General features: G+C 40.4%; 1 protein-coding gene across 4 annotated transcripts in view; it reads right to left on the reverse strand.

Moving 5' to 3' along the window:
• Positions 1-16,618, reverse strand: part of CUL1 (cullin 1) — a 159,772-nt gene that overhangs the window by 33,759 nt on the left and 109,395 nt on the right. For all 4 annotated transcript variants that reach the window (XM_073630447.1, XM_073630445.1, XM_073630448.1 and 1 more), the window contains exons 8-14: positions 15,623-15,785; positions 12,850-12,980; positions 8,955-9,062; positions 8,760-8,866; positions 8,583-8,631; positions 8,111-8,242; positions 4,729-4,846 (exon numbers count right to left, since the gene is read on the reverse strand). In XM_073630447.1, the coding sequence (XP_073486548.1) occupies positions 4,729-4,846; positions 8,111-8,242; positions 8,583-8,631; positions 8,760-8,866; positions 8,955-9,062; positions 12,850-12,980; positions 15,623-15,785 (808 nt within the window). The remainder of the gene's footprint in view (positions 1-4,728; positions 4,847-8,110; positions 8,243-8,582; positions 8,632-8,759; positions 8,867-8,954; positions 9,063-12,849; positions 12,981-15,622; positions 15,786-16,618) is intronic.

Below are 16,618 nucleotides of genomic sequence, written 5' to 3' on the forward strand. Positions count from 1 at the left end.
CACTTGTTTTGAGAGGTGGCTAGTCTGGGATTCGGCCAGCACACTGCGCAAAAAACCTGAAGAACTTCCTTGCAGAGAGAAGAATAGTTCAAGTAATGATTCCCACAAGAATGACTGCTCATCTCCAGACTCTTGATATCGTAACAAGCCATTCAAAGAACATGACTTGCTCACAGAAATCAATGAATACACTGAAAATAGATTGGAGAGAAATCAGCACGGAAACTTCATGTAGCCTGCAAGAGTTTGTGACGTGGGTGAAGAAACCATGGGATAAAATCACTGACAACTGTGTATGGTCCTTTTTCGGAGCTTTAAGGATCTCTGAACTGATTCCACTCAACAAAAAATGTTTATCTGGTTTAATGTATGAACACTGTTATATTAGATGATGCAGTGGTTAAAATTCTTATTGCAAAATCCAAGACTGATCAGATGGGTAAAGGTAGGTGGATTTCTATTCCAGCAGATGTCAATATTTTTCCAGTTCGGGCGGTTCGTCAATTTTTGTTGCCTCGACCGTCATGCCTGGGACAATTTTTGTTTTCAAGAAATGCTCATCACATTTGGGTTTGCAGCAATATAAGTTTACATCCTATTCGTTCTGGATTGGAGCCACCTCTGAAGCAGCCAGGTCACGTGTGTCGGAAAAATGCATAAAAAAATCTGGGTAGGTGGGAGTCCAATAGCTTAAAGGTTTATATCCGCCCTGACTTGTTTATTTCATTTTTCTTTAGGTATTACATGCACTGTGTGGATCATTGGGCACTCACATATATTTTGGGCAAAAAAAAAAAAAAAAGAGCGTCTAAGATAATCTAACTATGCCTTTAGAGTATTTCAAGGTTCTATGGAAGGGTATAAGAGGATTAAAGTGGTATCAACTTTATGATACGTCAGCCAGATTGTACCAATATTGGCCCTCTCCATCCATTTAGGGAGAAATTATTTAGCTAGGATCAGAACATTAGATTGATTATTTATTATAAGACGCGACTTGCATAGATTTAAGTTGTCTTCTCCCAATACGACAGTGATTTTTTCTGAGATTGTTTCTAGGTTATCCTGGTTGTTTTCCCCACAACGCAGGGCTATGGAAAAAATTAGAAAAAGAATAAACAGAGCAATGGAAAAATACTTACCCTCTTTGGAAGGTTTCTCCTACAGACACATTGAGTTAGGAGGGCTTCAGGGCCTATACCGTCAACATGGAATTCATCTTTCTGATGTAGGCTTAGACGTTTTTAATTTAGGCCTACAGAGTTGTATTGACATGGCCGCAGGTATGGGTAAGGCTGGAGTTTTTCTTTAAAAAAAAACCCGGCTAGTGGGAACATTTTGGTAAATTCTGTGAAATATTCTCTAGTTCTAATAACTGAGCAATACTATTGAGTTAATGTTATTTGTTTTAATAATTTAATACATTTAGAATTTTGGTGATATGAGATAATTGTTATTTATGGTAAACCAATAAAAGTGCCGCAGCCATTTTCATGCCAATTCTGTGTTATGTGTTTTATTATTGCTTACGATTTTTTAGGGTATTAGATATGGGGTTGCGGCCTGCAGTCCCATGGGAAAGGACGGCACAAAACTTTGCGACAACCTTCTTGGGTCTGCAGCTGTCCCTGTCCCCTCTTTTTCTCTTGTTTTCTTTAAAGCTTATTGATAATTTTGTGTGCTTAGTTAAATTGGTGAATTAAGGATACTGCCTCTTTAATGATATACATGAGATATTTGTCATTTATGGTAAACCAATAAAAGTCCCGCGGCCATTTTCATGCCAATTCTGTGTTGTCTTCTATTATTGCTTGCTATTTTATTAAGGTATAAGATATGGGGTTGTAGCCCCAAGAATTTTACTGAGAGAAAGCAACATCATATGTCTCAGAAGCCCCTGTTATGGTATGAAGGTGGACACTTTGTTATAAAAAATGTACACACAGCCAGCATTATATAACATATGAAAATGCAGTTATTCAAACTAAAGAGGATCTCTGATCTCCCTGCTAGAAGTGGGAGGCATAGTGTTTCTTTAAAAAAACAAAAAAAAAAAACAAAAAAAAAAACAAAAAAAAAAACAAACAAACAAAACACTACCGCTGACTAAGCAGAAGGAATGTGGTAGTGGTCACCCACAAGGCTTATGTGTGATTTTTCCCACACCTGTATGACTGACAGAAAGGACCAGAACCACTATTCTTCTGAAACGGCATTGGGGTTTTACAGTATATTTATGGGATCAAGCTAGCAGCAGTAACTAGTAGGGCTCTTCTTTAACCAGCATTTAGGAACATTTCTTTAACTGGCTACTATAGTAGGAATGATTGTGACCAGAAGAAGAACAGCAAGTCACCCATCCACAGAGTGATATCAAGCACCCAGACCATAATTGCATCCAAAATTGGAACTCTAACAACAATTTTTTTAATAGACTTGGATAGAGTTGGAACCTCTAAAGCTTTTATGGCACTCTGTATCCACCTTCACCGTTTGTCCTGGTAACTACTGTCAAGGGGAAATGCAAAAATTTAAATTATCACCAAAACAGGAGTAGAGCAGGTACCTATTAATGGGCACATTTATTCCACTGACAACTGTCAAGGGTGGGAGTAACCTGTATATAACCTATACAGTGAGTATTTGACCCCCTGATGATTTTGTACATTTACGCACTGACAAAGAAATGATCAGTCTATAATTTTAATGGTAGGTTTATTATAACAGTGAGACAGAACAAAAATTTCCAGAAATTTTTTTTTCCAAAAAGTTATAAATGGATTTGCATTTTAATGAGGGAAATAAGTATTTGACCCCTTCGCAAAACATGACTTAGTACTTGGTGACCAAAACCCTTGTTGGCAATCACAGAGGTAAGACATTTCTTGTAATTGGCTACCAGGTTTGCACACATCTCAGGAGGGATTTTGTCCCACTCTTCTTTGCAGATCCTCTGCTCCCTCTACATATTTTCTATGGGAATACGGCCTGGAGATAGGCTAGGCCACTCCAGGACCCTAATGTGCTTCTTTTTGAGCCACTCCATTGTCATGCTGTAATACTCATGCACGACCCATTTTCAATGCCCTGGCTGAGGGAAGGAGGTTCTCACCCAAGATCTGACAGTACATGGCCCCATCCATTGTCCCTTTGTTGCAGTGAAGTTGCCCTGTCCATCTTAGCAGAAAAACACTCCTAATGCATACTGTTTCTACCTCCATGTTTGATGGTGGGAATTGTGTTCTTGGGGTCATAGGCAGCATTCCTCCTCCTCCAAACATGGCGAGTTGAGTTGATGTCAAAGAGCTTGATTTTGGTCTCATCTGACCACAACACTTTCATCCAGTTCTCCTCTGAATCATTCAGATTTTCATTAGCAAACTTCAGACGGGCCTGTACATGTGCTTTCTAAAGGAGGGGGACCTTGCGGGTGCTGCAGGTTTTCTGTCCCTCACGGTGTAGTGTGTTATCAATTGTTTTCTTGGTGACTATGGTCCCAGCTGTCTTGAGAGCATAGACAAGATTCTCCAGTGTAGTGCTAGGCCAATTCCTCACCGTCCTCATGATCACTGAAACTCCACGAGGTGAGATTCTGCATGGAGCACCAGTTAGAGGGAGATTGACAGTAATTTTGTGTTTCTTCCATTTGCGAATAATCGCACCAACTGTTGTCACCCTCTCACCAAGCTGCTTGGCGATGGTCTTGTAGCCCATCCCAGCCTTGTGTAGGTCTACAATCTTGTCCCTGACATCTTTGGTCTTGGCCATCTTTGGTCTTGGTGGAAAGATTGGAATCGGATTGATTGCTTCTGTGGACAGGTGTCTTTTATACAGGCAACAAGCTGAGATTAGGAGCACTCCCTTTAAGAGTGCTTCTTATCTTAGCTCGCTATCTGTATAGAAGACACCTGGGAGCCAGAAATCTTGCTGATGGGATCAAATACTTATTTCACTCATTAAAATGCAAATCAATTTATGTTTTTAGAAATGCGTTTTTTCTGGATATTTTTGTTATTCTGTCTCTCACTGGTAAAATAAACCTATCATTAAAATTATAGACTGATCATTTGTCAGTGGGCAAACATACAAAATCAGCAGGGGATCAAATACTTTTTTCCCTCACTGTAACAGTAAAACGTGGGAAGCAATACCCGATGGTTTCTAACCCTTGCCCACTTTATTCAAGGCTAAAATAAACAGTTGCCTGGAGTCAGACTTTAAGGTGGGGGGCACAAACAATTTTCGATGTTGTGGGAATTTAGGCCAAAGATTTTTTTATTCTTAAGAGTGCTGGAAAGCAACATCAAGTCTAAGGGCCCATTCACACCAAAACCTGCACGTTTTTGACTGTAGGTTTACATGCTTTTGAAGTGCGCTTGAATGCATTTTGCATGCGTTTTGCGCTGCATTTAGTACTACATTTGCAGTGCATTTTGCTATACATTTTTGGGCTTGGCTTTCATGGCTTAAAAGGGATGTGGTGCAGTGCATTTGCAATGCAGAAAAATGCAACATGCACCACTTTTTTTTTTTTACACTGCACTGAACTGCAATGATGTGAACTATGCCCATAGGTTTACATTGATTTTGGGCTGTCTATGCAGTTGGAGTGCAGTTCAAAGTGCATCCAACTGCATTCAACTGCGTTCGATGTGAAAGGGCCCTAAGTGAAAGACTGCGTTTTAATTAAATACTCCAGCCATAAATGTCTTAGTATAAGGTACTCACAGTCAAGAGGTTCTGAATTTGTCAGGTGCTTTTTAAACTGTTCATTTAAGTCTTTGCTGACACCAATGTCTTGGAACATCCTTTGCAGCTTTGAGGTATATTCAAAACCACAGGCTTGCTGTAAAGATACGAGTGATAAAGCAGTGCAATTAGCTCTCCACCCTGACCTCAAATACCAAAACAGTGGATGTGGAGGTGTGACATATTTTAATTATGATTCAGTTAAGCAGTATAAAAAAGCAAATACATTTCATTCATGTAAATTCGTTTCTTCAAAGCTTGCTGAACCCTGCCCATACAGTATGACTTTTACAAGCAGGAACTTTTCTTTAGCTGGATTCATTAGTAAAAGAGCAAAGCTACTCTCATGCGCAGGTCCTTGGTTGACATGTCCCATCTCATTAGCTCAACTGTTCCTTCAAAGTAGAATATAGGACACGCCAATAAAGTCAGTGCAACACTGAAATAATATGGGTTCAGCAGGCTATACTACTTTCGTGACCAACATTATTTTGAAGATTAGATGCCCAGACCCAAGTTAAGCTCAGCAGTCAACTTGACACTAGGAGGGAGATTGTAAAGGCTTTTTTTTTTTTTTTTTTTAAAAACAAACATGTCATACTTGCCTCCACTGTGCAGTTCGTTCTGCACAGAGTGGCCCCGACCATCCTCTTCTGGGGTCCCCTGGCGGCACTATCAGCTCCTCCCCGCATCGTATAACCTCCTAGGAGTTAAGCCGCTCTCCGGGGTGGTCACCTTGCGGACAGGCTCCCGAATCCAACATTTGCGTCCATAGATGCAGAATGCAGGACTCGGCCCCCACCCACCGCGCCACTGGATTTAAATGACAGCAGTGGGAGCCAATGACTGTGCTGCTATCAATTTATTCAATCAAGAGCCGAGAACCCAGAGCAGTGAGTAAAAACGGGGGGGCTGGTCACTGTCAGAAGTTTTTTAACCTTAATGCATAAGATGCATTAAGGTGAAAAACACGAGGGTTTACAACCCCTTTAACTAAAACTGGAGCACTCAATCTGGTGCAGCTGTGTATGGTAGCCAATCAGCTTCTATCTTCAGCTTGTTCAATTGAGCTTTGACAATTAAAACCCAGAAGCTGATTGGTTTCTATGCAGAGCTGCACCAGATTTTGCACTCTCCCGTTTTAGTAAATCAACCCCTAGGACTGATTTTCCTGACAGTGGGTCTGAGAACTAGGAACACACAATTACATATTTCTAGTTCTCCACTCAAGGTTATTTAATGTTCTCTGAGCAAGTTGTATTTTACACTTGGATGTCGTATTGCAGTTAAAAAAAAAAAGATACGGAAAAAAACAGATAAAGCAAAGAAATTAAGTGGGCTTATTTATTATCAGTGTCTTATTAAGGGTCTTTAATATACAGTGGAGACGGAAAGTATTCTGACCCCCTTAAATTTTTCACTCTTTGTTATATTGCAGCCATTTGCTAAAATCATTTAAGTTCATTTTTTTTCCTCATTAATGTACACACAGCACCCCATATTGACAGAAAAACACAGAATTGTTGACATTTTTGCAGATTTATTAAAAAAGAAAAACTGAAATATCACATGGTCCTAAGTATTCAGACTCTTTGCTGTGACACTCATATTTAATTCAAGTGCTGTCCATTTTATCTGATCATCCTTGAGATGGTTCTACACCTTCATTTGAGTCCAGCTGTGTTTGATTATAGTGATTGGACTTGATTAGGAAAGCCACACACCTGTCTATATAAGACCTTACAGCTCACAGTGCATATCAGAGCAAATGAGAATCATGAGGTCAAAGGAACTGCCTGAAGAGCTCAGAGACAGAATTGTGGCAATGCACAGATCTGGCCAAGGTTACAAAAAAAATTCTGCTGCACTTAAGGTTCCTAATAGCACAGTGGGCTCCAGAATCCTTAAATGGAAGACGTTTGGGACAACCAGAACCCTTCCTAGAGCTGGCCATCTGGCCAAACTGAGCTATCAGGGGAGAAGAGCCTTGGTGAGAGAGGTAAAGAAGAACCCAAAGATCACTGTGGCTGAGCTCCAGAGATGCAGTAGGGAGATGAGAGAAAGTAGTAGAAAGTCAACCATCACTGCAGCCCTCCAACAGTCGGGGCTTTATGGCAGAGTGGCCTGAAAGAAGTGCAAGACACATGAAAGCCCGCATGGAGTTTGCTAAAAAAACACCCGAAGGACTCCAAGATGGTGAGAAATAAGATTCTTTGGTCTGATGAGACCAAGATAGAACTTTTTGCTTAATTCTAAGCGGTATGTGTGGAGAAAACCAGGCACTGCTCATCACCTGTCCAATACAGTCCCAACAGTGAAGCATGGGGTGGTGGCAGCATCATGCTGTGGGGGTGTTTTTCAGTTGCAGGGACAGGACGACTGGTTGCAATCAAGGGAAAGATGAATGTGGCCAAGTACAGGGATATCCTGGACGAAAGCCTTCTCCAGAGTGCTCAGGACCTAAGACTGGGCCAAAGGTTTACCTTCCAACAAGACAATGACCCTAAGCACACAGCTAATATAACGAAGGAGTGGCTTCACAACAACTCCGTGACTGTTCTTGAATGGCCCAGCCAGAGCCCTGACTTAAACCCAATTGAGCATCTCTAGAGAGACTTAAAAATGGCTGTCCACCAATGTTTACCATCCAACCTGACAGAACTGGAGAGGATCTGCAAGGAGGAATGGCAGAGGATCCCCAAATCCAGGTGTGAAAAGCTTGTTGCATCTTTCCCAAAAAGACTCATGGCTGTATTAGATCAAAAGGGCGCTTCTACTAAATACTGTGCAAAGGGTATGAATACTTAGGACCATGTGATATTCTTTTTCTTTTTTAATAAATCTGCAAAAATGTCAACAATTCTGTGTTTTTCTGTCAATATGGGGTGCTGTGTGTACATTAATGAGGAAAAAAAATGAACCTAAATGATTTTAGCAAATGGCTGCAATATAACAAAGATTTAAAAATTTAAGGGGGTCTGAATACTTTCCGTCCCCACTGTATTCTGTATTGCTTCAAGGTAACCAATTACATTTGTGTATAGCATGCAAAACGGAGGAGGACCATTAAAATATAGATGGGAAAATACTGATCTTTTCAAGGGGAAAACATACTAAAAATGTATGTTCACCTTTTATAATTATAGGTTTGAAAATGCAGCCAAAAGTCTTTTTAAAAGCCTCACTATACAGTAAAGATGAAAAGGACCAGAAAGAACATCATTTTACCTCTACAGCACCTACACAGCACCGCAAAACATTTTTACTGATAAGAGAGGAGTTAAATTAAAAAAAAAAAAAAAAGTCCTCCTACCTAGATTACTGACCAGCTAAACAAAAGATATACTCTCAAATCACTTACCTTAAGTTTGGATATCATACTCGCTTCTGCATCATCACTGGCGCTGTTTTGGTGCACTAAACGTTTTGCAAGCATTTTTGCATAGAATTTCTGAAACACATCCTTATCTTCTATGTATTTAAATACCACCATCTGCAGAAGGAAATTTTCAGAGTTCATAGCAATCCCTTTGCCTTTATCAATTAAAAGGGTAAAATGAAAAACACAAAAAAAATGCCAAATACATGAAATAGCCATCCAAAAGAAGCAATAGCTGGTCTTTGCACTAGTACATATCAGTATATTTAAGTACAATTGGAATAGGAAGAAGTGAGTTTAAAACAAACACATCCAGAAAAAAAGTTTTAATGCAATTTGCATAAGTGATGCATTTTAATTAAAAAATTTATGGCTACACACGGTTTTTAAATTGTAGTTTAAACTTGTAATAGATTCTTTCAGTATAGAGCAATGATAAAATGTTTATTCTTACAACTTGATTAAGTGTGTCTTCCAATTCTGCCTCTTCTGGATTCTTGGAGCTATGATTAAGCAGAACAGAGTATGAACATTTAAAAATACATACAATGCCAAGAAGAAAATGTGCAAACTCACAGATAGAGGAAGGATGAGAGTGTAAATTGTTTTTAAAAGGCTAGAAGATGTTTACCTCTTCTTTAGTAGAGAGTCACAATAGCGGGCAAGTAGCTCTGGAGATTTGCTGGAAGACTGGGCCATTTTCGTCACTGCATTGTTATTTATAAATCGGCCACAAGCCTATAGTGAAGAGCAGACTTGTATGTGGAAATTGTACTGAATCAGTTGGTAAAACAGTGATTGAAAAACAATATATAAAAATACATACCTTGTCCAAAGCAGCCACAAACCCTGCATCATTGTTGAATGCCGACATTACTAGTGCATTATATTTCTTGTGGACATCCAAGACTGTCTGTACATACATTTTTGGATCCTGGGAAAACATCAAAACAGTTTGTGTAATAAAATAATACAAATACATGCACACGTTTACATACACACAAAACACATTTATATCTATATACATCTATCTCCATCTCTCTCTCTCTCAACATGGATGTCACACCACTTCCTCAAACTCAACCTTTCTGAAACAGAACTTTTCCTCCAGCCCTGACTTCTCCATCAAGATCAATAATACAACCATCAGTCCGTCCCCTCATGCCAAAGTACTAGGCATAATCCTAGACTCTGACCTGTCCTTTCAGCCCCAAATCCAATTACTATCCAAATCATCCAGACTTCACCTCCGAAACATCTCCAAAATACGCCCCTTTCTAACCGTTGACACCACTAAGCAACTTATTCACTCCCTTGTTCTCTCTTACCTCTCCTCTTCAGTCTATCATGAATGCCGATGCCAGACTCATCCACCTTACCAACCATTCACAGTGTTCACCACTCTTCTCTGCCAATCCCTCCACTGGCTTCCCATTGTTCAACGAATACAATTCAAAACACTAACAATAACATACAAAGCCATTCACAATTCTGCCCCGAGCTACATCACCAATCTTATCTCCAAATATCACCCAAACCGTCCTCTCTGCTCCTCCCAAGACCTTCTGCTCTCTAGCTCCCTTGTCTCCTCCTCCCATGCTCGTCTCCAGAACTTCTCCAAAGCCTCTCCCATCCTTTGGGACTCACTAGTCCAATCTGTCCAGATATCTCCTACTCTGTCTTCCTTTACATTGTAAAGCGCTGCGCAAACTGTTGGCGCTATATAAATCCTGTAAAATAATATCTATATACACATAATTGTGCTCAAAAGTCTGCATACCCTGGCAGAAATCGTGACTTTTTGCCATTAATACTGAAAATATGACTGATCATGCCAAAAGACTGTGTTTTATTTAACAATCGTGATCATGTAAAGCCATTTATTATCACATAATTGTTTGGCTCCTTTTAAAATTATGACAGAAGTCACCCACAGAGCCCTGATTAAAAGTTTACATACCCTGGAATGTTTGGCCTTGGTACAGACACACAAAAGGTGACACACACGCACACACACGTTAAAATGGCAGTTAAAGGTTAATTTCCCACATCTGTGGCTTTTTAATCTGCATTAGTGTCTGTGTATTGAGTTTGTCGTCAATGAGTTTGTTAGCTCTCACATGGATGCACTGAGCAGGAGAGATACTGAGCCATAAGGGGCAGAAAAGAATTGTCAAAACACCTGCGTAACAAGGTAATGGAACTTTCTAAATGTGGAAAAGGATATAAAAAGATATTCAAAGCCTTGAACATGCCTGTCTGTACTGTTTAAATCACTAATTATAAAGCGGAAGGTTTGGGGATCTCTTGATGCCAAGCCAAGGTCAGGTGGACCAAGAAAGATTGCAGCCACAACTGCCAGAATTGTTTGGGATACAAAGAGAAACCCACAGGCAACAGGCTGCTCTGGAAAAAAAAAGATTGTGGTTATTTCAAGGAGCACAATACGATGACACGAACAAAAATGATCTGCATGGTTGAGTTGCCAGAAATAAGCCTTAATAAGATAAGAAATAATGCCGCAAAAAAGCCTGATTACAATATGCCCAACGACTTGATATGCCTCTCAGCTTCTGGCACACTGTAATCTGGAGTGACGGGACCAAAATAGAGCTTTATGGTCACAACCATAAGCGTTGTGTTTGGAAAGGGGTCAACAAGACCTACGACGACTAGAACACCATCCCCATTGTGAAGCATGGTGGTGACTCACTAATGTTTTGGGGGTGTGAGCTCTAAAGGCAGGTGGAATCTTGTGAAAATTGATGGCAAGATGAATGCAGCACGTTATCAGAAAACACGGCAATTTGCAATTTTCTGTACGAAAGCTGCGTATGGGATGCTCTTGGACTTTCCAGTACAACAATGACCCCTAAGCACAAGGTCAAGTTGACCCTCCAGTGGTTACAGCAGAAAAAAGGTGAAGTTTCTGGAGTGGTCATCAGTCTCCTGACCTTAATATAAATCGAGCCATTCTTGCATTGTTGCAATGAATATGAATTCCATAAGAAATAAAAGAAATGTGTTTTGCCTGCTCACTCACGTTTTCTTTAAAAATGGTACATAAATACCAATTCTCCAAAGGTATGCAAACTTTTGAACACAAATACACACATAAAAAAAAAATAGATAGATATATAGATATAGATAGATATATTTTGCTATTGCCATTAACTATTAGATAAATATTTATAACTTACATAAAATTGTAAAAAATGTACGCTCCCTGATACCTTGCACTCTCAAATCAAACGTCGTGTTTTTAAATGCCAAGAAGGAATTCCACTGACAATAACCTATTTGTCTGGCCCCGACCTATGCGGGCTGTCTCACAAGAATCAATCAGTGGTGCTCATATAAGAAGCCACTGAATATTGCAAATATGACACAGGTTATGACAACATAGCTGAAGAAGAAATAAAAGCATCTGTCCATCTTACCCATGGAGTGTCCCCACTCTCCCACTTCAAATCAGATTGCAGTGATCTTAGAGGAAGTTCTGCTCCCTCCTTACCCTGAAGCTTTCTGGAACACATCACAGGTCCTCAAAGACTGTGGGACCATTCACTGCACTTGCATGCACAGTCGGAAGCTGGTTGTGAAGCCGCAAGACTTCACTGGCGGTTTCCCGTAGAGAAGATGCCAGTTCCTGCACCCAAAGCCAATTGAAGAATCGGCTTGGATGAGGACAGCGCCGGATCCAGTGGGAGGTAAGTGTACTTATATCAGAAGTCAGAAATTACAGTATTTGTAGCTGCTGATTTCAATTTGGGGGGGGGGGGGGGGGGGAGGCTGGAGCTCCTATTTAAAGTGGTTGTAAACCCCATGAAATCTGAACAAAGTAGATATCTGTAGTGTTTACATGTCTCTCCCCAAAGCTCTAAGTGTTGTTTTACTCTGGTGTTTCATTCCTCTGTTATCAGAGGCAGTTTTCCCGACAGAAGATACCAATTTGTGACGGGGAGGAGATAAGCATACAGCTTGTCTATTCAGAATACAGCTCTGCATGTTCCTTCATTACTCTTCCTATGTGGTGGTGGTGGTGGGGGGGGATGTCCCTTTCCTCCAATCAGCTCTCACACAGTGTATAAGAGCTGTAACTGCAGCTCTCCACCCCCACCTCACAGATGCAGAAGGATTTTAGCACAATTGTGCTCTTTTGAAGGTGTGTAGGAAAGAGAAAACTGAAGATAAACAAGTAAAACATATGGCAAGAGGATTCATTTAATCTGAGGCCATTTACTTCACTAGCTATTTGAGAGGGTTTACAACCACTTTAATTTACATTTAGCCTTTCTTCATACCTAATCTGGTGCATTGCTACATGCATGTTAATATGTAGTATTTTGCGCATTAATGTGAGCTGCATTAAAGCAGCCCATTACCTTTGAATGGGCTGCCACACACTTAAAACCGGGCATGCACTGTTATAGTTATTGCACAGCATCCCCTGCGCAATGCAACGTGCTGAAACGCATGCATGTTGAGGTATACTGGCAAGCTGCGTTGGGGAGGCAATAAAAATAAAATGGCACTCCATATCAGATGCTACCATGTATTTTCCACATGTTGCCACAATGCATAAATGTAAGTCTGCCTAAATGTCAACACAAATCAGGAGATGGTAGAAAAGCAGCAGTTGAGCAAGTTGCAGATGAGGCTTCTAAGCTACGTGTACAAGTTTCAGCCCTATTCTTAGTGGTGTAACAAACATTACTTACATTCTGGGCTGCTTCCCCACATTTTTCTATAGCAGCAAGTCCTTGATTGTGGATATGCGTTTCTAAAAGTTTTTTCAGCTCTCCCAGACCATCCTGTATTCGTGATACAAGATTGTACATTCGCCCCAGATCTGAAAAAGAAAATGAAAATGCCATATGGTTCAACAAGCAGTATGTAGAGCCTGAACACTAAATTTCATTTTTTAAACTAAAATGTTTTACTATGTTATGTTTGCATAGTTAGTCTGGATGAAAAGAGACAAGCCCATCTAGCTCAACCAAAAAATGTACAATAAAAGCAGAACTAAAGTCTCAGTTTAAAAAACTGAAAGCAGGCAGGCACTCTGTTGCAAGAGAGACCTGCCTGCTTCCAGTCTTCCTTAGAATGTACATTGAGCTGCACAAGCGCAGGTAAATTTACATTCCAACACAGATCCCATGTGCCAGAACGACTGAAGTTCTGCGCATGCACAGAAGTGAAGATATCCTGCACTGGCTAATGAAGACAGCCACAATCAGCACCGGGAAGAAGCAGTGTAAAAGATGCCGGTGCACATGAGAGACATCAGACTGTTGTAGGAGAGTAAGTATTGTGGACTTTATTTACACAATAAAAGGGAAATTATAGCGCGTTTATGCAGTGAGTACACACACTTCAAGATCTTAAAGTGGTGTTAAACTCAGCAAAAACGTTTTTCTCTAAAACAAACCCTCTGCAGGTTTATGCCATGATGTGCGAGTATGTGATCATACTGTGCTAGTTAACACATTATGACAGACTTACCTGTCAAAGATGCCTTCAAGCTCTGTGCTGTCAGTGCTCGAGCTCTTCCATCTTCTCCCAGACTTTTTTCCGGGTTCGCTCCATCCTGCCACTTGAATGCTTAGGCCGTAATGATGTCACTCCCGTGCATGTGCACTGGAGCCTGTGAAGGTCAGTGTACATATACTGATGACAGGCACAGAAAAGCATTTATGACTGAAGAGACCACTAGGGTCTTTTCTGTCATTAAAAACCCTGCCTGTCAGTGTTTTATTTATTTTTTTTTAGTTTAAAGGAGTTGTAAAGGCAGAAGGTTTTTTTTATCTTAATGCATTCTATGCATTAACATAAAAAGCCTTCTGTGTGAAGCAGCCCCCCCCTTAGCCCCCCCAATTACTTACTTGAGCCCCATCTCTCTCCAGCGACATCCACGAATGTCTAAGCTGTCCAGGACACTCCCGATTGGCTGAGACACAGCAGCGGCGCCGTTGGCTCACACGGCTGTCAAAGTCAGTCAGCCAATCAGGGGAGAGAGGGCAGGGCTGGATCAGGGCTCCATGTTTAAATCGACACACGGAGCTATGACTCGGCTCCAGTGCCCACATAGGAAGCTGCTGATTGTGGGGGCACTGAACAGGAGGGAGGGGTCAGAAGCATCAAAGAGGGACCCGAGAAGAGGAGGATCCGGGCTGCTCTGTACAAAACCAACTACACAGAGGAGGCAAGTATAACATGTTTATTTTTTTTAAACGAGCCTTTACAATCACTTTATTACCACTTTAAAATATTTAGCAGAAGGTATTTTTTTAAGCGTTTCATTTTTCTGATTTCATAATTAGATTCCCCTCTAGCAGCTACTTGTAGAGAAAGTATTGTAGTCACCATTCCTACTGAGCGACTGCTGAGAAAAAATTTTCCGACAGCACTATTTAGGCAGAATCAGAGCCTGAATACTATACAAGGGGCGTTCAAGTCAAACTGGGACATTTGTCGCAGAAAACACTTGCCATCGCTTTACCTGCAGATGCAATTGTTTGAAATTTGTTTGGTGGTGGCGAGTCCGAATGCTTCCACTGCTTTACACTTCCACTGTACTAACACTGGTGTCTGCCATCTTGATTAACGTTCTCTGGACTGGCCCATGACATGTGCGCCGCCTATCAGCAATAGGACATACTTGCCACTTACTACTGCATGTAGTATTGCCACATTAGCATCCCTTTTTATACCTGTAAAATTCAAAGTCCCAGTTCGACCTGAACACCCCTCATATGTTGTAAAAAAAAATGTGGCTTCCATGCGTACATATATAATTACAAGCTGTATAGGGAAATAGGGTTTTCAAAACATTAAAAAGAACTTGTCAGAACAGCAATGTGGGAGATGCCATTGGTGAGATATTCAGAGTCCGGGGTCTCTTGAAGTGTGGCCTGTTAACTGTCTGACCTCATACACAGAGGAAGGCAAAGAAGAAGATAATCATCACCGCTAAGGGCTCAGGCACACTTGCTTAAAAAAAAAAAAAAAAAAAAAAAAAACGTCATTTTTTACAGGTGTTGAGCTTTTTTTTTTTTTTTTTTATACCTGTAAACACAGCTCTATGTTAGACTATGTGGCCATGCACATCATGCATTTAGATCTGTATTGAAAAAGCAGCATTTAAAAAAAAAAAAAAAAGATGCACCAAAGCTGGATTCTGAGAGGAGCTCATGAGCACAATTTAGGTATGCATAATCGCACGTGTATGTGGGCAATTGTATTTCAAAGAGCAAAATATTTTCATATTCTGGCTAGTAGAATGCATTTACACTCAATGCCATTGGCGCATGAGGCATTTTTTCCTCTCAAGTATTGGCAGAAAAAATCCAGCATATATTGAGCATAAATTCGTAAGCCTGTGTGCACGAGACCCAACTTAGAAACTGAAGAGAAAGAAAGAAAACTATTTCTTAATATGTCTACAATTAATAAATCCCAATATATGACACTGAACAAGAACTACTAAGTCACCTTCATTCTTGTCTGCATCAAGTAGATTCTGGAACTCTGTATGGAAGATCTCCAGGTGTTTTTCTATGAGGACCTGTTCACATTTCCTCGCTAGCTCATCCTGAGTGCTCTCATGAAGATATACCTGTACTCGTCTCTGCTCTTCTAAAAGTCGAGCTTCAGCCTTAAAAAAAAAAAAAAAAAAAAAAAAAAAGGAACAAATAATAAAACTATATTATACAACAATGACTGCTACATAACAAATCACTCATTGGTAAGCCATATTCTTGATGACCAAAAGGTTTGACCATCCCCCTATCAGAACACAACAGCTCAGCGGGGAAGATCGCTGTACTAACGTCAGACGGCTCCGACCCATTGGGTTGAACGAAACAAACAACTTTTAGTGTGTACCAGGCTTTAGGCCAGTGATGGCGAACCATGGCACCCCCAGATGTTTTGCAACTACATTTCCCATGATGTTCATGCACTCTGCAGTATAGTTGAGCATCTTGGGAAATGTAGTTCCAAAATATCTGGGGTGCCAAGGTTCGCCATCACTGCTTTAGGCTGTCAATAACTAATGGTAAATAAAAGCTGTAGGCCGAGAATCACTTGACAATGGTTATATGCTGAGGTAAAAGGAAGCAGAACTCCTCTCAAAGCAACTATGTAGACATTTACCGTTCTTTAATAAAAGGATGCTATTGCATTCTAAAAATGCACTACTTTATGTATTCTGCAATGTTATATTACAGTTAAAATCATTATGAAAAGTTTCTTCCCTATTTTTTAATATCACCCTCCATCCCTAAAACTTTATGACACATGAAATGCTGAATCATAACCGAATTATAAAGTAATATTCTCCATCTGCAGCACACTGTCAACCTGGTCCTAAATGCTGGACTACTAACCATGGCCATGCCAATATGCTTTAAACAGACTGAGCCAATTGCCTTTTGTTCTTGTCAGAAATGCTTCCCTCCCCATACATGCAAATAAAAAAAAGCAGCT

Source organism: Aquarana catesbeiana, linkage group LG05, assembly GCF_042186555.1.
Source record: "Aquarana catesbeiana isolate 2022-GZ linkage group LG05, ASM4218655v1, whole genome shotgun sequence".
Classification (NCBI taxonomy): Eukaryota; Metazoa; Chordata; class Amphibia; order Anura; family Ranidae; genus Aquarana; species Aquarana catesbeiana.